Source organism: Lygodium microphyllum, chromosome 29 (genome assembly GCF_053477565.2).
Source record: "Lygodium microphyllum isolate KBCC chromosome 29, Lygodium_microphyllum_v1.1.10, whole genome shotgun sequence".
Taxonomy (NCBI): Eukaryota; Viridiplantae; Streptophyta; class Polypodiopsida; order Schizaeales; family Lygodiaceae; genus Lygodium; species Lygodium microphyllum.
The window spans coordinates 103,226,751-103,248,316 of record NC_141163.1 but is presented as its reverse complement, the minus strand read 5'-3'; the positions used below and the strand labels follow the sequence as shown (position 1 = coordinate 103,248,316).

Below are 21,566 nucleotides of genomic sequence, written 5' to 3'. Positions count from 1 at the left end.
GGTTTCATGGATGGATATCAAGAAGATTGAATCCTTTGACAAGGTTGATACCTCTATTTTTGAAGTCATTTAAGTTGCATCAACCCATTCACGAGCATGGTCAAAGCGCTATGTTTCACAAAAAGCTCATTGCTAGACTTTGGATTCTTCAATTCTACAAAGAAATCCCCAATGCAAAGACAAGATCAAAGGAGCATTCATGAACCTTGTGTATATTGTAAAATGTGTTTGTCATTTAAAACACTCTCGATCACTTCCTTTTAGTCTACTCTTCCATAAACACTCAAGTTTTAGATAATGTGACAAATAATGGTCTCAAAGGTTCTCTTTCTCCTTGCTTAAATGTCCTCTTGAACTTTGTTCTAAGTAAGGCTTTTTTTCTGTTGATACTCACTCTTCATCATGGCCTCATATTTCCTCACTAAAATGACATCAACCTCACCAAGTTGTTACCTCCATTTTAAAGTCATGACTAGTCCCTTTCTGACTTGCACCTGGACAAATTGTGCTTCCATAATTGGTGGCTCCCCATGTAGCTAATATGAGTCTTGTGAAGTATTTGCATAACAATTACCCTCAATGGAATCCTTTAAGACTCGTAAATCCTAGACAATTATGTAAAAAACTTCATTTGAGTAGACTCTACTGTTGATTGTGGGCCGTCCACCTAAATGTGCTTGAGCTTGAGCTTGAAGGCTATGCTTGAGAGAGAGGGGGGGGGGGATGGGGTGGGGGGGTGCAGGCAAGGAGGGAGAGTGAGTGAGTGAGTGAGTGATCTTAAAGCCTATGCTTGAGAGCTTTGTGCATACATGAGAGAGAGAGAGAGAGAGAGAGAGAGAGAGACCCCACCTCCGTAAGTTAGCCTTTTAAAGTTCAATATGGCATGCTTCGTAGCTCAATACTTAGATGTTCATGGATACCAAGTATTGAGCCAGCTATTCATGCTTTTATCCTATGACAAATCTTCTTTAGAGAGAGTTTTGTTGAGCTTATGATTCAAACACTTAATTTGTTCTTAAATAAACAATTGATGAACATGAGCCGATAAAATGATCACCAAATATATGAGCTCATTAACAATGTGTTTCGAAGAGATCCTGTAAAAATGGAGATTTTCTACCTCAGAAACAAGTGAATCAGCCTCTTATTTCCACAATGTGCCTAGGTTCTGATCTAATAACAACTGGTCATCCCGTAGTCCAGCAATATGGAAACGTGCGCCACAAGTTCGACCAAAACTGCGTGTGAAATTGGCTGTGCTAATTTAATTAGAAAAACGAAATAACCTGTCTTTTTGTTTTCGTCAAGATCGTGCGTCCCTGAGCAAAAACGTTTAAGCAAAAATGCACATCAGATCACAAGCGCGCCATAAGAAGCTCACACTTGGAAGCTCACCTCAGATCAGTCGCTTTACTAACAAAGAAACCTGATTTGCTCAGTGCAAAAAGGAGCTCAATTCAAAGCATGCAGTGCGGATTGGGTCGCGTGCATGAGTGTTAATCTCAGAGATCATAGCTGGCGTGCGCTAGCCTCACAGATTAACAAGAGCCGTGGGTGATCTGTATAGACGGGTTAAAAGGGCTTGTTAGGTAAGATTGGATGAGAAGGCAGCTCATTAGGTCATGATTAAGTTTAGCACGGAGCTGGAGATCCGCCCATTCCAGAAGATTAGCCCGGCATGGTTAAGCTTAATTAGGGAGCTGCCGGAGACGACGGCTAATACAAGAGGTCGAGGAGCTTGTACCCCCGGGAGTCGGACGTCGGGCTGTCGAGAGTGGTCACGGAACCTTCGGAGTTTAGAGAGAGCGTAGAATTAGGGCTGGACACACGTGTGGGGCTGGCGGGAACACGTGCGGGGCCGCCGCTGCTTTTAAGGTGGCTTGCCGACGACGAGAGGTGGTGGGGCGGGCAGCTTAGCGTGAGGTCGAGCTGGATATTCCTGGTCTGGTCAGAGGCTGCATGGATCGAGCCACTGACTACATGCGGCAGTCCTATATTCTTAAGAGATCTCCTTTCGGCGGCCGCACCCATCATCATGAGATGCGTGGCGCTTGCGTCCGATAGTACCACCGGAGACGGATCGCGAGTTAGTGGCTGCAGTGCCAATCCTGATGACGCCGCACGTGCCACGGCCGAGCTGGCGCGTACGGCTGCCGCACTTGAGCTGGCGCCGCCGCAAGGGCCCGCTTGCTGCTGCCGCCGCACGTGCAAGCTCGCGGCGGGAAGATCCCACGACGCCGAGCTGTCCGCCACGTGGCAGGGCCGGCACACCGAATATTCGCCAGCAGCAGCCCTCCTCTTCGCGGATTGCTCCACCGCAGCTGCATGCGCGAGCTGATCCGTAGTACAGTACTGTCGCTTGAAGGAAGCGGCTGGCTTAGCGGCGACCTTGAGGGAGAAGTCAGCCGAGCCGATATTCTTATTGCCGCCGCTGTTCGGCCTCGCTAGACGTATAATTGGCGGCTCCAGGTTCCCGACATTTGGCAGCCCCGGATTGGAGCCTATCGGCACATGCGTCGACGGCGGCCGAGCCAGCGTCCCGCCTCTGAGGACGGTCTCCACGGCCTCCTGGCACACGTGCCAGTTGCCCGACCATAGTAGCCCCACGGCTCCGAACACAGGATTGACCGTCCTCCCACACGCTTCATATAAAAGTGACTGGAATAAAGCTGCCACACCACACAAAAGGAGCTCACATGAGTACACCTTACGTTACTATATGATGATATGGATAATCTCTCCAGGCCTCTCCACAGCATCTAGATCAAACTTTCTTACATTAATATATATATATAGTAGTGCTAATTCTAATGCTAATACACACTGTTTTGCACCTCTAGAATCTAAGCTCTACCCTTAATTATGCTCTTACTTCCCGAAAATCTGTGACTAATCATGCTGTTGCCTGTGCGCATTAGAATTTGCTTCCCTTTCTTTAGTTCCTTTGAGCACATAGAAAAGTTAAAATACTAGAAAGAGGCTCCAAGGGTTAAAGCCACTTTGGAGGTCCTTAAAGAAGCATTAATGATCCGTGTACTGTTTTCTGCACTGATTCGAAAGAATCCAGCTGGGACCATCATAATCCTGCTGTTTCCTGAAGTGACAACTTCCCACAACTTTTATGGTCTCAATTGGAGCTTAAAAAACTTTGAGAGTTCCAATCGTGAGTTTGAGGGATAATAATTATGAGATAAGACATTACCCTTGAATTAAGCATTGCAGTACATAGTGCTGTGCAGGCAGACTTGCAGTATACACAAGGAGTTGGTTGATAAGTGCCTTTCACATGAAGCTGGCTGCAAAACCCAGTGCCCACCAACTAGAGCAACCCTATCAGTCATATCCCTAAATCCATTAAAACTGCAGTATTGATTATAATCTTATAACTCCCATATCTAATGGCTCGATAGTACTGTCAGACATCTGCAGAGATTTAAGATGAACACAAACATTCCCATAAACGCCAGCAAAATTTATGGAATTCACTAAAGTAACTCAGACATGGAAGTCTTTTGAAAGTTCAAAGTATCACTTTTAACTTTCAATGTTATTTATCTGTTTGTACTCTGGTAAAGATAGAAAGTAAGAGTAAGTAGCAGCTTTATTCTGTTCAGGTTTTGGAAATGATGGAGCTAGAGGGTAGGGTTTAAGATGCTTCTGACAGGTAGTGGACATGATCCTCTGAAGACTACCATATGGGACACACAGTATTACAAACAAGACTCTGCATAAACCCTTAATTTTTAATCATGGATGACAAACTAGTAGCTGCGGTGCCTTCTTCTCCATTCCATAGCAAAATTGATGTCCACACCAGACGAAAGCACCCAGCCCATTATTACTATGTTAACCATGTATGGTACTTGACATTCCAGGAGAGAGATTCAACATGTAGGCATCAAATTCATGGATTTACTTTACGATCAAGCCTTTCGCCTCATAAGGAACAGTATGGACAGATGGCTACACCAGTGACTCATTGCTTCAAGTTAGGTTATTTTTGTAGGATTTACGACCCTAGATGACCAAGTTCTTCACATGTGAGCATGCATGCCTGTGTACCCTTACGGACAATATATTAAAATATCTGTTTATCCCTGCTAAAGTTTCATCATCTGGACATAGTACCGTATCGGAGACTACAGTCATGAGACACAGTCGTGCTATACTATAGCAGTTGGGCACATGTGATCATAAGATCTGAAACTCTGTATTCAACTCTCTGTGCAATCTGATGGACGGGCTTCACCTGCATGCAGGCAGGGTGGGAATCAGAGTAGTAAAGTCCATACCAGTCCTTTCTGATTCAGGCACACCGCCGATGAATTCCATGAGTCCTGCGCGGCCGAAGAATTTTGCGACGAAGACGGTAGCATGGCCCTGTGCTTCAGGTGACTCAATCCACTGCAGGCATGGTCGAAGGCTGCAGCTCTCGCTGCATCCTTTACGAAGAACTCGACAGCCGTTGCAGCTCATGTTTTCCTCTTTCTTGGTTGCTGTTTCTCCTTGCAAGAACTAGAAAAACACTGCAGCAAAAGGATGGGAAACATGAAAAATTAGAAGTCGGCTAGCTAGCGTTAGAGTGGGTAGGTAATTAGGACTGTTAGCATTATCACTGCACTCTCCTGCAGACTGTGAGTATGAATGGAGTTGCAGGGATAATTCGTCGGCATTGTTGGGAATTTCAGAAAAATTAAGCTCCCGAGATGAGAACAAGCTGGGGCTTTATACCTTTTGTCAGTGATGATGATAAAGGGGAGTCTGAAGCTCTAAAATGACTTCCAGAGCTTTATAGGTAGACGGGCCATGGCAAAGCAAAAAAATAAAAGGGGTGGTGGTCTCAGGTCTGTGCGACAGGCAGAGGGGAAAGGAAGAAAATGGGCTGATAGTGATGAGGGGAATGGTGTTGGATGAAGGGCCGAGTGTTGGGGGGGGCGGGGGGAGAGAGACAAGGAAGATCTCGGATTGGAAAGAGAGGCGCCGCTAGGGATTATGAGAATACTACGAGAGAGAGAGAGAGAGAGAGAGAGAGAGAGAGAGAGAGAGAGAGGATTTAGAATGCAGGCAGGAGCCTCGAGTGTCAGCGCAGCTACTTATCCCTTGAAGGAAGTGAAGGGACAGAGAGAGAGAGAGAGAGAGAGAGAGGAGATCGACATCCCTTACGTGCAAAATCTTGCAAAGAGAAAATCACGCTTTTACCGGATCTCTCCTCTCTCGCTCTCTCTCTGTCTCTCTCTACGCCCTCGAGTTTCCACATATGTGTATACACGTATCTGCGATGCATCCCGTAAGCGCATACGTATATTAAACATTGTAGCCCAGCCCGCTATTGTAACAGCTGCCCCCTCGCCGCCGTCCGATCGCCCATCCCATCCAACGGTCTCCATGCCCCAACTTTTGTACCCTCTTCCGTCACCAGATTTCACAAAAACCCGACCCAAGGGCCCCCCCGGTCCCCGTTTGTTGTCCACCAAAAATAGGGTTTTAATGACTTGTAAAATTTTCAAATTTTATGAAAAAACGGTCTCACACCCGAGGCTACCCCCCATAGTAATCCATCGCTAGAGTGTGATTCTCATGCCCATGTTCCATGTACGCTACCTTAGGTTGGTTACACACTACCTTGGAAGAACAAGTGTGAAAAATATAGAAATCCTTGCGTCATTTCAAAATATTATAAGCTTCAAGACGCAAGGCACACACCTATGACTAACTCATAAAGAGAGAGCACTCATTTTTTTAAAAATTGCATTGTGCACTTAACAAGGATTGAGGCCCCCCAATCCACATTAAGGCTAGTCATACGGCAAATGGCCCACTTGTGTTTTATGTCAAAAGATGGAAAGATTACTATGTAAAAAAGGCAAGAACTCCTTTTACTTTGCCTTAACCATTCTGGGTAGTGTATAACCACCTCAATACAAAACTTAAGATTTTGAAGAAACTTATAGTGCATCAAATTCATCTTGAATAAATGATTTTTTGTCATTTTTATAATATTTGGCAATTCAAATCTTATACTTCAAATTTTGAAGGCTTAATTTAGAAAATTTCAAAAAAAGAAGCTGCCTCTTTTTAAACACTGATGGCTAGATATCTCATGATTCAAAGTTGCATTAAAATATAACCTTTCTTCAATACACTTAAACATTGCACTTCAAAAATTAGGTCCTTTTTTGTTACTTAAAATTGTTTACAATATTTGTTAAGGTTCATCTTTTAACCTTTGGTAAATTTTCACTACAACTTTGATTAACTTTTTTCCGACAAGAAGGCTCTCTCTTTCAATACCCCTTGTTGATGCAAATTACCCTAGGATCCCATGGAAATCATCTATGGCATTTTCTTAGCACGTCCCTTATCTAATTTCCAAAGCCTTTGTCCAACTTCCAAAGTCCCAACCCACATAGACACACGTGCACATGCAAACTAACTAATGTTGCAAAGCTCCTACACATCACCCTCCCATTTATCCTCCTCTTTTCTTTGCTCGTCCATCTCACTAGAAACCTTATGTCTCACCCTCAACCATACATTCCTGCTTTGTAGAGTGTGCAACGTTTTTTGTGCGTGCATGCAAGTTTCTATGCACCTCCCCCAATGCACCTTAGTTATTTGTTTGCGTATACTAGGGGCTACACTTCATCCAGGCTACATGCAGCACATTTTTTAACGTTGGAGACACTTTTCTCATGTGATTACAAAGTGCCCACACTTGGAACACTTAACCCTCGTAGGGAAAGCAAAATATTAACTAGGACTCTTCCTTTGAGAGTATGTCATGAAAAAAATCAACTCCTTCCTTTCTAGTGTTGATGGATGTGTTTGTCTAAACAATGTTTGAGACCAAATTAGTTTTTCACAAGCACACTCTACAGTATACTACTTTTTATCGAGTCAATACGTCTTGAAAAAGCACATCAAGTCGTTAAGGATTTTCCATTCACACAACCCATTCAAACATCCAAATGGTGTTTCCATACTTAAATCTTATCAAGGGCAACATGGAGATAAATTTACCAAGTTGTTTTAGGGTCCAACTTTCTTGGATGCTACACAGCTTTGATGTTCACTTAATAGAGTATCAATTCATCACATAAAAAACAACCTACTTCACGTGTGAATTTGGGAGTAAAAGTACACACTTTTGAGAAAGTAGTAAAAGTTTTACACTTTGGAATTTAAAAAGGGGTTCTTTTCTTTGGAGAGACACAAAATATGCCAAAGAAAGCATAGACTCCTCTAACTTTCTTAGAACATCTAATGAAAGTTGAATTGTGAATCAACATAACTTTCACCCATATGTGATGAATGGATTGAAAACTGTATTCGGATGGAACTTCAAATATCTTAAGTATTTCTGAAAAGTAGAAAATGTATATTGTCAACCTCCATGGGTAACTCTTTCTTGCTAGTTTCAGAACATGTGATAATTTTGTATACAGTTGATTTTGTCCTTTGTTTTCAAAGAAACTTCATTTGTACACATATGGATTTGGACATTGATAGATAACCCCTAAAATCATTGGCATCATCAATACATATGACTTCCTATTACATTACAAGATAACCTTTAACATATGTGTGAGCCTTGTCTTTACAAAAGGAACATAATCTTAAGTATCATGATATTATGTTATCTCATAGTAGCATCTTGAACATAATGCACTAGGGCCAAAAAATGAGACCAAATGGATTGTGAGAAATTTTCATTAATCTCTTGATCACATGCTAACTAAATAAAATTAGGAGAAACAATCCACCTTACTAATTGCTTGTTTTCTCTAACTTTAGGGCCACATTAGCATTTAGTAATGGTGGTGTACCAACTCTCTCAGTTCCTTTTGCTTTTTTGCTTATCATTTTCAAAAAAATTGACTAAGGCTATAAGAAAAATTTTAATCGTTCCATTTTCCAAAAAAAAAAGATCAAGACCTTGAAATGATTGTTTTTAACTTTTGGTTATGCTTTTTTTTAAACATTAATTTTTAAATACTTTAACTTTTACATTTTCTACATAGTTTTGCCCCTTTTTTCTTCATCTTATTTATCTTCACACCACTTTTCTTTTCGTCTTTGCATATTCATATGCACTATTGGAAGAAGTTTGAGATATCATTTATTAAAAGCATGAAGCTCATCAAGGTATTGCTTGGGTTACCAAGAGCACTCTTTTTCTTTATATTTGCAATTTGTAATGGTCTTAGAAGTCCTAATAAACTTATGTTTTATTGCTATAGGACATTCTCTTCATCTTCTTTCTCTTCTCACTATATTTCTTTCTTTCTCTGCATATTTGTATGTGCCATTGGAAGAAGCTTAAGGTGGCATTTCACTACTAGATACCAATAGGCTTACCAACACAATCATATTGAATGCAAAAAGAATGGGTAATGCATATAAAAGATGTCACTTAATTAATAATGCCATGATAGTAACATTGGTTAATAGTATGAGGTAATGTTATTATTAGTTAGTTTGGAAGAGGTTAGTTAGGTAAGGTTCATATCATCAAATTTATCATTATAATTATAAGATTAGTAATCTATTTGTTAGTTAGTGGATTAGAGCTAGTAGACATGTTGGTTAATTAAGTAATAAGTTAGAACATAGGTTGGTTAGTTAGTATATGTTGGTAAATTTAGTAGTTAGATAATTATAATACTCATTTGAAAAGAAAAGAAAAACTATGGAAAAGAGAATGGAATAAGTCATCTTCTTTCTATAGCTTCTAACATGGTTCCATGAAGAAATCAATCTCCTTTTACTTATAGAAGCTTCCATAGCTAAAAGTAATGCTAGAAGAGGGTTTCTTACTTGATATGCTTGAAATTGAGTGGTTATTTAGAGTCACTAGAGCCATCTAGTACATATGGATAGCTAGTGCAATTTCCACTAGTTGTGAGACCTATTCCATTAGGATTAAAAGTGCTTCAAAAAATGCACTTGTAAGAAAATGATTAAGTTGCTAATTAGTTGAGATTTTGGAAAAATAAAACCACCAAATTTGGTTGCTTAGATGTAATTAATGAGATAATATTTGGTTCATTGAAGGTTAGCCATTTATTGCCCTCATTTTAAAATTTATATCAGGGTCACCTTTTTTGTTATTTTTGTCTTAGAACTTGGCGATTTTGCACTTTCGAGATATTTGCACCAAAATCTCATTTGTTTACTCCCAACTCTTCTTTTCACATATCATTCTCTTCTTTGTGCTTACTTTCTATCACTGTGAGATTCATTTGTGATTTATTTGCCAAAATATTTAGCAATACCTCTTCAAGTAACACAGATGTAGGCACATGCAAGTACTAACTAACCATTCAGCTAGATTCAATTTATACATCTTAGAGAAGTATACATCGTCGAGTACTCATAGATGAAATGGAGGCTAACAGATTGTGAATACAAGGAAAGAAGCATATAGATTTGTGGATGGATGGAAATATTTACCCCAAAGACCCTTCTATAGGTAAACCTCATTCTTTTTTCAAAATTCATGACTACATAAGATATGTTGGAGAAGATTATGATGAGATGCTTGGCTATTGTACAAGGTTATGCTTTGCATCTTACACCTACATGCTCAAATGCATGAAATGAAAGAAGAATTATTCAGCACAAAAACAAGTATTTATAAGCTAATAAATAATATTAAGATTTTAAAAAATGCTAATAAGTGATTACAAGACAAGCTAACACACTTGAAGAAAACTCTAATAGGATTCAGAGAGATGAACATACCACTAAAAAGTACAATCAACTTGTGTGTGAGAGTAAATAAAGGAGACTAAATCTTGCAAAGAAATATGTCTCTAACATATCAAGCATTAATATCAGAGAAAGTGAGAAGAGAATCAATATTTTAAAGAAAACCATGAGTGCAACATATATTTTGAGGATTCTTAAGTCACCTAAAAATGTGGTTTTGAGAGGCCCAACTCTCAAAGAATTGGTAAAGGACTTAAAAGACACTGCCAAACAAAATGAAATTATGGAGACATGTGATACAATGGGTAGTACCAAAAAGGTTATCGTACTATCTCTAGATTATAATTTAAAAACCTTAAATATAATAGAATAAGTGCATTTAGGTTGCCTCAGGCCTTTGCAATATCGGTTGCAAGGATTGATATGAATCATAAGATTCCACATGTTTTTGGGAAGTACACTCATATTTAAGGGTCTATGCCATACAAAAAACAAAAAAAAAATGTATTTTTGGATACCATGCTTTTAACAATATATGTGTTGATCTAAGAAGAGTGCAGATATTGCAATGGCCCATATGTATAAACTCAGGTAGAAGAATAACACGGTGTTTTAAAGTTTTCCTTGAAGTTAGATGAAGCACGATTTCAAAAATCAAAAGATGAAAAGAGTCAACATTTGCATCATGAATAGGATATTGGACTATAGAAATGGTGAGGGTCAAGAACCAATACATTGTTAAGATTGTGGGAGAGAAGGAAGGAGTCTCACTTGTAGCTTTCTTGCTTGCACAATGGGGGAATACACACAAAGGTGGAGGCTGAAAATAGTTTTCCTCTTCTTAGTTGTGTAAGCCAAAAAAAAAAGTCTAGTACAAGGAAATAGAAGAACCCTATATATGGGTCTCAAACCAAACTCAACTAACTAAGGTGGCATACTAACTGAGCCACAAACTAGAGTAGATAAGGATAGCTATCATGTAGCTATTATTCATGGGCGGTGTACCAACCGCATCTGCAACTGACAAGTCGGTGACATAAATGCACAACGGTCACCCTGGCATATCACGAGTGGAGAGATATCACGAGTGGAGCTCAATACCAATTCCTGCACACCAAGAAGATCTCTGAACTTGCGCAGCTTCTCTGCGCCCAATGCCTTCGTAAATATGTCAGCTACCTGATCCTCTGTGCTGACATAAACTAGATCAATAAGACCTAGTAAAACCCTCTCCCGCACATAGTGATAATGCACCTCAATGTGCTTTATTCTAGCATGATAGACTGGGTTATTTGCCAAGTGTATACTGCTCATGTTGTCACAATAAATGACAACTGGCCCATATGTAGGCTGATGCATATCATAAAGTAGCTTATGCAACCAAGCTACCTCACATGCAGCCATTGCTGCACCCCTGTACTCGGCCTCTGTGCTCGACAAGGCAACTGTAGGCTGTTTCTTGCTGCTCCAAGTGACTGCAGCACTCCCAAAAGAGAACACATATCCACTGGTAGATCGTCTATCAGAAATACTACCAGCCCAATCAGCATCAGTGTATCCATGCAGCTGTATTTGAACCCCAGTCTCATAAAATAGTCCATACTGCAATGTGGACTTCACATACTTGAGTATGTGTCTAGCCGCATCCAAATGCGGTTTCCTTGGAGCCTGCATAAACTGACTTACCAATCCAACAGCATAGCTCAAATCTGGCCTGGTAATAGTCATATAAATCAAACTTCCTACTATATGTCTGTACATAGTAGGGTCTTCCAGAAGCTCACCTACATCTGTGCTCAGCTTCACATTCTGCTCCAAAGGAACTGAAATAAGCTTACAGCCTGTCATCCCATATTTGGACAGCGTGTCCAATCCATACTGCCTCTGCAAGAGCTGTATCCCACTTGGTGATCTAATCACCTCAATGCCCAAGAAATAACGCAGCTCTCCCAAATCCTTCATCTCAAACTTCTGCTTCAATAGCATTTTCACATGAAGGATATCTTCATCATTGTCACCTGTCATAATCAAATCATCAACATAAATGACAAGTAGCATAATACCTTTCTCTGTTTTTCTCACATAAAGTGAGGCGTCTGCCTTGGAAATCTGAAAGCCAATAGTGACAAGATATTGTCCTATCTTGTCAGACCATGCTCTAGGTGCTTGCTTCAAGCCATACAATGCTTTCTTCAACCTGCAAATAAACTCAGGATGAACAGCATGCACATAACCTGGTGGCTGCTCCATATAGACCTCTTCTTGCAAGTCACCATGCAAGAAGGCATTCTTTACATCCATCTGATGTAATGACCATTCCTTTGATGCAGCCATAGCAATGACTGCTCTTACGGTTGCCATCCTTGCAACCGGACTGAATGTTTCTTCATAGTCAATGCCATATATTTGTGCATACCCCTTGACTACTAATCTTGCCTTGTATCTATTCACAGAACCATCTGCATTGTGCTTCACCTTATAAACCCACTTACAGCCAATTGCATTCTTACCTTTAGGCAAAGGTACCAATTCCCATGTAGCATTTGCTTCCAAGGCATCCATTTCTTCATCCATGGCTTTCTCCCATTTTTCTTTTCCCATGGCTTGCTCAAAAGAAGTGGGTTCTAGTTCGTGTATCACTTTGACCATATATGCATAGTGAATGGCTGTAAATCCATCATATTTCAGCCTATCCACAGGATACCTAGCTCTCATAGACCTGCGCAAAGTAGGTTCACTCCGAGGTGCTCTCAAAACATCCCTAGTCTTCCTTACTCCAGGTGTAACAATAGAAGGAATACCCAACTCATCATCAATGCTCTGTTCTAAGCCACTGGATTCACCATCCTCATAAGAGTAACCTGCATTCACATCAAACATGGGCTGATCAACCTTCTCTTTTCCTTTTCGTGATACCTGCATACCACTATCTGCATTGCTTTGAGAAGATTCTCCTGATCTCAATCTGCCTGTCCATGGCGAAGAATATGAACTACTGCTAGAGGACGCTCCAGGTCCACTAATATTTTGTGACTGCTGCTGTGAATTCTGTGCAGCATTACCATTTTGTGCATCTACATCATCAATCACATTTACTGGTTTATACCAGCTACTCATCTCATAAAAAACAACATCTCTGCTCACTGTAAACTTACGAGTAGAAGGGTTATAGCATCTATACCCTTTTTGCTGCAGAGAGTAACCAATAAAGATGCACTTCTCAGCTTTTGGATCCAACTTGGATCTCAACTCATCTGGCACATGTACATAGGCAATGCAACCAAAAATTTTCAAATGAGAAATATGTGGTTTCCTACCAGTATACCTCTCCTCTAGAGTCATCCCATGTATTGTTACAGTGGGAGTCCTATTCATTATATAGACTGCTGTAGCAACTGCTTCAGCCCAGTAAAAATTTGGCAAGTCTTTTTCGTTGAGCATGGCACGAGATAACTCTACAATATGCCTATTTTTCCTTTCTGCAATTCCATTTTGTTGTGGGGTATGACTGCATGAATATTGCTGCTTTATGCCATGCTCCTGTAGGAACCTTGCAAACTCATTTGAGAGGTACTCTCCCCCTCCATCTGACCTTAGGCATTTTATTTGCAGGCCTATTTCTTTTTCAACTGTAGCTTTAAGAGTTTTGAAATGCCCAAAAACTTCACTTTTCTTTTTCATAAAATACACCCAAATTTTTCTGCTATAGTCATCAATAAAAGTGACAAAATAATGGCAGCCTCCAAGAGATGCAACTTTAGTAGTCCACACATCAGAGTGGATTAGTTCCAATGGCTTCTTACTCTCTTGAACATGTCTAGGAAACGGTTTTTTTGCCTGTTTTCCAAACTAACAAGCTTCACATACCCTATGCATTTCTACAACCTTGAATTTAGGCAATCCTGCAACAATGTTTTGGGCCTGCATTGATTTAAGTCGCTGTACATTAACATGACCAATGCGTTTATGCCAGATATCAATATCTACAACTACACCGGTTCCATGTGCAAACATTGCTGCACTCAATTCAGACATGTCTACATCCAACGTAAACATTCTGCCCTTCTTCTTTCCTTTTGCTATCAAGCGACCTTTATTTTTCATATCCTCAACATTAAAGCATCCATGAGGATTAAATCTGACCTGCAAGCCCTGCTCAACCATTTGACCAACAGAAACCAGATTATTGGTGATATTCGGGACATGAAATACATCAGACATGTATTTCTTTTTCCCATCCTATATAGATAAATGAATTTTTCCAATCTGCACAATAGGATGTGCAATATCATCACCGGTCTCCACAAATCCTGGTTTTTCCATTTTCCTTGCATCCTCCATCCATTCTGCATGACCTGTCATGTGGTTTGATGCACCTGAGTCAACATACCATACATCGTTGCTTTCTTCTGCACTTGTCACAAAATTATTCATGTGCTGCACCACAAACAAATGCTCATTTCTGTCATCACCATGTCTACTAGAAGATGCATAATTCCCTTGTTGCAGTTTTCCATTCATGATGTCATTCTGCTTTTTAAAGCAGTCTTTAGCCATATGACCCATTTTACCACAGTAGTAGCATTCAACATTACTGTTTGCATTTTGGCCTCTTTGCCATCTACCACGACCTCTTTGGCTCCCCCTGTCTCTAGAGTTACCATGTCCTCCTCCATAGGACTGGTTTTCTTGAGTTTGCTGCATATTCTGATTTCTACCAGGGCCTCCAAATCGGCCTCCTCTACCTCTGTCTCTACCTCTTCCAGCATTTGAGTAGAAGACAGCTTCTTTTGAAGTTCCTCCTGAAGAAGATGCACCACCATTTCTCTGCTCCTCAGAAATTAGAAGAGCAATCAGGAAATATTTCACGAACTGAAATGGATGTCCGAAATTGTGCATAATCCTTTCCTAGACCATTCAAGGTCACAGAAACTAAATCATCATCTTCCATTGGCGACCCAATGGAAGCAAGTGCATCTGCAATCTTCTTTACCTTCATGTGGTAGTCATTGATGCTCATACTTTCTCTTTACACATTATGCAACTCTTGCTTGAGCTGCATTTTCCTGGCTTGCGTATTTGTGCTATACATTTTTGACAAAGTATCCCATGCCTCCTTTGGCGTACTTGCATCCTGAATATGCACAATCATAGAATCTAAAATGCTGATAGATAGCCAATACATAACTTTCCTGGCTCTCTCATGCCATGCTTTAAATGCCTGCATTTGCTGTTGATTGGGAACATCTGGAAGAACTGGTTCTTCTTCATTTCTTGCAACAAATTTTCAATATCCTTTTCCCATAAGGAAATTCATCATTCTAAACTTCCATGCTTGGAAGTTGTTCTTGTCAAGCTTTTCAGTGACAATCTGTGAGAGAGAATCAGACGCCATTACAGAACACTGCAAAAAATTCTGTCACTACAAAGAACACAGCTTCAGCCTCACAAGGGCAAATCTGCAAAACTAACGAAAGTGGTATTTAACCACACAGTCACTTCCTAGTGACGATTTTGCATCAACATGCAACAAGGATGATTCTGTAACTCCCAATGTCTCTGCGCACAGGCATACGATGCAATTTCTACAGTAACTTTTCACCGACTTGTAGAACAGTGCTGCACAGCATAAAACTAGGCCTTTTCCTGAGTACGTGCAGAAAACTTTCGCCTCCAAAACAGGCCCCGAAATGGCCTCAAATCAAAAAAACAGGGTCGCCGAGGGCTAAAGTCCTCGCCCGCAGCATATACTGCCCTCTTGCTTCATCGCAAAGGGCGTCTCAACCTGAGACAATGCACTCTTGCAATTTCCGGTTGTGCTACCTGCAGAGATCTGCTCCCAAAAACAGAAAATGAAAGCAATACTGCTCCTCTTACCAGAACACCGCGAGCTTGGCTTGCTTTCTTGAGCTCCTTACCACGAACAAGGCTCTGATACCATGTCAAGATTGTGGGAGAGAAGGAAGGAGTCTCACTTGTAGCTTTCTTGCTTGCACAATGGGAGAATAAACACAAAGGTGGAGGCTGAAAACAGTTTTCCTCTTCTTAGTTGTGTAAGCCAAAAAAAAATTCTAGTACAAGGAAATAGAAGAACCCTATATATGGGTCTCAAACCAAACTCAACTAACTAAGGTGGCATACTAACTGAGCCACGAACTAGAGTAGATAAGGATAGCTATCATGTAGCTATTATTCATGGGCAGTGTACCAACCGCGTCTGCAACTGACAAGTCGGTGACGTAAATGCACAACGGTCACCCTGGCATATCACGAGTGGAGCTCGATATCTCAAAATACATAAGTTTTAGTCAGAAATGGAGATTTGTTGGGTTGGTGTGTGTAGAGGCGAGACCGCTAAGACCCACAGACTACTTATTGTTTTCAAGCATTTCAAGCCGAGCACTAATGGAGGCTACCTCTCACATAGCCAACGCTCTGTTTCTCTCTATGAGTGTAGTGAGCTTACCTCCATGCCCGATCGAGTTGCCTCTTCTCCCAAGCACTCCGATAGCTCCACGATCCAAGTGTAAGCTTCAAACAAGCTCGATCCTCAAGCTCCACGCTCTAAGCTCCAAGCTTCAAGCTTCATTACTGCGAGAAGAGAAGATAAGAGAAGATGGAGAGCCTCTCCAACACGATCCCTCACCCTCACACACTCGCTCCCTCACACTCTCACACTCCCTCTCTAAAGTACAAGCTCAAGTAAGCAGGCAAGTAAGCAAGAAGAAAAAGAAGAAGAAGAAGAAGAAGAAGAGAGCCTACTTTTGGCCACACACAAGAATGAGCTCCTCATTCATATACAAAATGCTAAATCCCTTTTCGGAAATCATCCCCTTTTTAGTTCAGGTAGCTTGGCCCATTTCTCCAACCCTTCTCCTATTGGCATGGCCTCAACCCATGCCTCTAACCATTTACAATTTGCACAAGTTAGAGCTGGGTGCTCTTTTACAAAAGTATTGACTTGTGCTTTTTCTTATGCGCATCTCTCCTTGATTTAGGATTTTTTGCACTTCTTGTATTTCCAGATTTTTCTTGGTGCACCTTTGTTTTCCGTTCCACTTTTTCCTTGACCTTGTCTTCTGCTTTAGATTTTTTAGATTTTCCACCTTGTTTGTCTGAGGGTTAACATTACCCCCCTCCTAGACGAGTGCCAATCCCATGGCACCCACCGTCGTAGGTAGCAGGCTTTGGCATGCACCAAAGACGTGGGTGGAAGGGAGTGATGTGGTTTGCTGTGAAGGAGTTTTGATGGTGGTGCGGATGAAGGTCATTGGTGGTACTTTGTTAGCATGATTGGCTAGTAATAGGGTTGTTGTAGTTGGAGATAGGGTGGTTCTTTGTTGGGAGTTGCAGTCATGGCCGGCATAGGTGCTAGTTGTTGGGGATTTTGTGCTTGACGATTCTTTGGTGGGCTTGCATGATGATAAAGGAAAAGAGTTCATAGGTGAGTGTTGATGGAGAGCTAAGGGTACTTTTGTTGGAGTCTTCAATACGTGCAATTGAAAAACTCTCATATGGTCTCTCCCTAGGGGTTAGTGCTAGTTTTCTTATCGTGCACAAGACGTAGTTTGTTGAGTTTGGGAGATAGGTCAAGCCAAGAGTATTGTCCTACAGTTGAGGACCCAAGCTATGTATAGATCGTGGTACAAATATTATGTGAGTGCACGTGTATACTTAGATTATTACGTAGTTGGAAGGCCATCAGTCTAGTTTCTCGTAGCAATGTGTGGATGAAGCAAGGGTCAATGGGATGGAAAAAATTGTTGATGGTGAGGAGAAGTACACTTGAAGGCTTCTTGAGACATCATTTGTGATTTTGACAACACGATGTAGCATAATTGAGCTCATTAACGCCTCAGCTTTTGGTAGCTGGTGGCTACTTATATGATTTAAAGAGTAATGTGTACTTTTCATGCATATGGTCTTTCATGCCTTGCTCACCACTATTGATTGCGATGGTACTAAGGCAAAGTGTGAAAAAGAAGCGTGCAAATGGTTTAGGGTGACAAGTCTAACCATAGGCGAGATGAGCTCCCTAGGTATGTCCTGCCCTTGATGTGCCCTGAACAATTGTGGGGGATCTGTAAAGGGATAGGGGACTAGGGACGGAGCCACCCAACCAAGGTCACTCGACGTACCTAATTTGAGGATCCCTAGGTGCTGTGCTATGATCATGGATGCATTTTTTCTTTTTTTTTTCTTTTTTGGATAAAATGAATATAACCATTGCAGTACGTTGAGGCTATCAGCCTTTCATTTGGGTTGAGAAATGTCGAGATCCAAATGTTGTGAAAAATAGATATTACAAGGATGATTGTGTTACTAGCCTCGATGCTAGAGGAACAGTTGTTGAGATGAAGAGATACACTTGAGATTTTGTAAACCTCTTTGTAACATGTGAGACATCGGAACAATTGAGGTAGCAACTGCAATGAGTTGTGTATGGACAAGAGATAGAGCATCTGGCGAATTAAATCTTGGTAGACAAAGAAACATTTGTCATTATTGAGAGTGTGGCTAGAGGCCTAGATGTAGAGTTTGGCCAAGAAAGAGAAAGTAGCCAATGATTATGCTTTGGGCCATGCTCAAATGCAATGTGTGCTTTCTCTAGGGTTGATTTTCTCTTCCAGAGGGGCTTTCGTCATGGCTCTTTGTTTCTTGGTATTTCTGTTGCTTTCTCTATAATGGTCCTTTGTGGGGTTGGTGGCCTTGTGGTGACTTGGACATTGAACTCTTTAGTACAGAGACTTGTGTCAGTCTACATTCACTTGGCAACTCATGACAGTACATGCAAGTCATATGCTTCAACCATAATGAACAAGTGCAACTAAAAAAGGCATCACTTATCTGAGTCCCATAGTGTTGACTTCGATGCATATCACTTGCACTTGATTATCATTGCTTGTGTGTGTGCTGGCTTTGCTTCTTTTGGTATTATTTATACATATTCACAACACATTGTTTATTTATGTACATGTTTATGAATCCATGTCATTTTTTGAGGATGAAAACCAATTGTAGAACTCAGGATTGTACTAGAGTGTGGCATACGTATCCAGTAATCATGGCAGCTTACTCAGTAACAACATATATTTTACAACATGGAGTAGCATGGTGCCTTATCCGAGTCTATTGGCAACATGTAGCTCCTCCTCAATGAGAATTTTATCAATCAAAGAGTTCTCTTGGCTAGCTCTAGCTAAGTCCATACCAAGAATCGTAGTCAATACTACCTGAAAGGAAATTGGGGCCACATAGGTTAGGTCTCTTCGAGACCACCATTGGGCTAGTCGCTCCTCTAACACTGTGATCATAGTCTGGGCTCCAAGTTCGACCATTGTAGCACGGTTTTTGACGTTTTCAAATTGGCTTCGACCCTTTGATTGCCACTTTAGTTGCTCTATCTCTAAGAGATTTGGTTGGCAAAAAGATTCATTGAATGTCACAGTTAAGAGTAGTTTGTCAACTTCCTCGTCAGTGATGAATTGCATGTGTTCATGTAGGAGCTTGTCATAATGCTCGTTAAGATATTCTTGCTCTTCCTAGGATAGCGGATATGAAAAATATTCCTCAAGCTACTCCCTAAGAAATGTGCGGATGTCCAAAAGGACGTAGGTATGTGTGAATAATTTGAGTTTAGCATCGAACTCAGTCAAGCACTTTGTGATAGTTCTATGTTCCATAAGGACTTGCTCGGTTGCCATCTCATGCAAGGTTCTGGGAGTTTCCCTAGGCTTTAGCATAGCTAGGGGCTCAGGCCTAGATGAGCAAGATTGGTCAATGCTAGGATTGCTCATGTCCTCAGGGTTTCCATCTTTCTTCTAAGGCTTTGCTACTATTGTTTCATGATTCTCCTCATATGTGATTGGTATAGTTTCGTCAACCTGATGTGATAGTGTTGTATCCATTCTTGATTGGTCAATGTAAGTTCTACTATCGGCGGATTGAGCATTGTAAGAAATCGTTGATGGTAATGGTTCCTTTGATTTATTAGAACACACGAATGTGTTTAAGGTTTCAATGCTGTTAGGAGAGATGGTAATGGATTCATTCATGGGTGGACTCGATGCTTTATTCCTCAACTCTTCAGCACTCTTGGTCTCAATCTTCTTGGCATCTACAACCACTTGCAAGTGCTGTTGTTTTCTCCTCTTTTTCTTGGGAAATTGAGGTGTATCCTTTAAAGACTCAAGACGCTGACTTAGGTTAGCTGTTGTTTGGTGTGCTTGGTTGGGCCTGGGCCTCAGCCCTTTCTCTTTCTCTGGTGTGTCCTCATGGGACATAGCCGCGACTTGTTGAATAGCCTCACGAGGTTGTGAGGGTACAACTACCTCACTTCTTGAAGATTCTAGCTTTTTAACTAATTTCTCTCCATTTAGCCCCTCATCTGATTGCATTGGTAGTTGCTCTGGGTCGGGCATTTGCTCTAGAATCTTGTCCTTACCCATTGGAACATGCCTCCATTGCTTCTTATCAAAACCAGTGTTATGTTTAAAGTTATTTTTCCCTTGCTCTGGAGGTTCGGGTGACTCTAGTGTAGAACCAAGAGATGGTTTGGGGTTCCTATCATGTAGGCTTGGATGAAACCAACCGAAAAAGTTAGGGTTGTATTGATGTGGGAAGCATAGAGATCTAGGATTGCGAGGCCTTGAGTGAGGCAGAAGACATATGTGCTAGCATCAAGTACCATTCTCCCTACTCCAAGTTTGATAGCCACATGTACATCTTATTCTAGAAGCAGTTTATTGTACAAGGGATGTTTTTGGATTGTGTGGTAGAAAGATGGACGACATGATGGACCATTGCTAACACTCTTAAAATGAGGTTGGGGCAATGTACATGGGATCACTCCTTAACGAGTGTCATTAGTTGGTGGCCAATTTTTGGCTACTTGACTTTGGTTGGAGTACCGATCTGTAAAAAATTACCTTGTTCTTTCCCTTTTTGTTTGATTGCTTCGAGCTTTTCCTTGTTTGTCTCATATTGAGCAGTATAGAGTGAGGGTATCAGGCACAATTCTCTAGCTATGGCTTTTGGGATGTCCTTTATGACTTCATTAGCAAGGACAACTACATAGTAGGAGCAAACATGCTGTTGCTCATCCCAAGTCAGGGGTTTGACTATGAGCTTTGTGTGCTCTAGTGTTGGCCTTCCAATGTCCACATGGACATAGGCACGTGTGATGGCTATCAGCTTGTGATCAAGTTTCATCATGCACTTCATCTATGGTTCGTTAGTCAAATGTGCCATCTCTTTAGCCAAATCTTCAAGAGATTTCTCCTCAAGCCTAGGCTTTAGGTGCTTCGAAAGTGCTAGAGGTGTCAAGGATGTTGGTTGTGACATATCTTTTGCAGGTGAATTGCTAAGGATACGTTTCGCAAGGGGCATCATCACATCCAAAGACTATGACTGTTGTGATTCCTGATTGGAAGTAGCATCAGCTAGTTCATTGGATTGGCTACTGTTAGTAGACTATGGTATCAAGTCCTTAGGTAGGTCAGAAGTGGTCATGTCTTTTATTGCCCTTCGCACATTCACTTGTGCGGATTGAGCATCAGTTGAGCTAGTCAACACGCAAGCACTAAGGCTTGAATCCGTTGGTCCTCGCAACAAAATAAAAATGTAGAGGCAACAACCACCAAGACCCACAGATTGCTTATTATTTCAAGTGTTTCAAGCTGAGCACTAATGGCTACCTCTCACATAGCCGACGTGCTATCTCTCTCTACGAGTGTAGTGAGCTTACCTTCAAGCCTCATCGAGCTGCCTCCTCTTCCGAGCACTTTGGTAGCTCCACGATCCAAGTGCAAGATTCAAGCGAGATCGATCCTCAAGATCCACGCTCCAAGCTCCAT

At 41.2% G+C, this 21,566-nt stretch overlaps 1 protein-coding gene across 1 annotated transcript; it reads right to left on the bottom strand.

Moving 5' to 3' along the window:
* Positions 1 to 1,139: 1,139 nt before the first annotated feature.
* LOC148010978 (uncharacterized) lies at positions 1,140 to 5,155 on the bottom strand. The gene is made up of 3 exons (XM_087671833.1): positions 4,732 to 5,155; positions 4,293 to 4,526; positions 1,140 to 2,669 (listed from the first exon to the last, which is right to left on the bottom strand). Exons 2-3 carry the CDS (start codon positions 4,474 to 4,476, stop codon positions 1,717 to 1,719), a joined length of 1,137 nt encoding a protein of 378 aa, XP_087527959.1. The 5' UTR covers positions 4,477 to 4,526; positions 4,732 to 5,155; the 3' UTR covers positions 1,140 to 1,716.
* Positions 5,156 to 21,566: the final 16,411 nt, after the last annotated feature.

Bases quoted from the DNA above. Each gene is read 5' to 3' on its own strand.
- LOC148010978 (XM_087671833.1), bottom strand. From the start codon at position 4,476: ATGAGCTGCAACGGCTGTCGAGTTCTTCGTAAAGGATGCAGCGAGAGC. The intron at 2,670-4,292 runs GTATGGACTTTA...GTGGTGTGGCAG, and splicing joins GCCTGAATCAGAAAGGACTG to CTTTATTCCAGTCACTTTTA.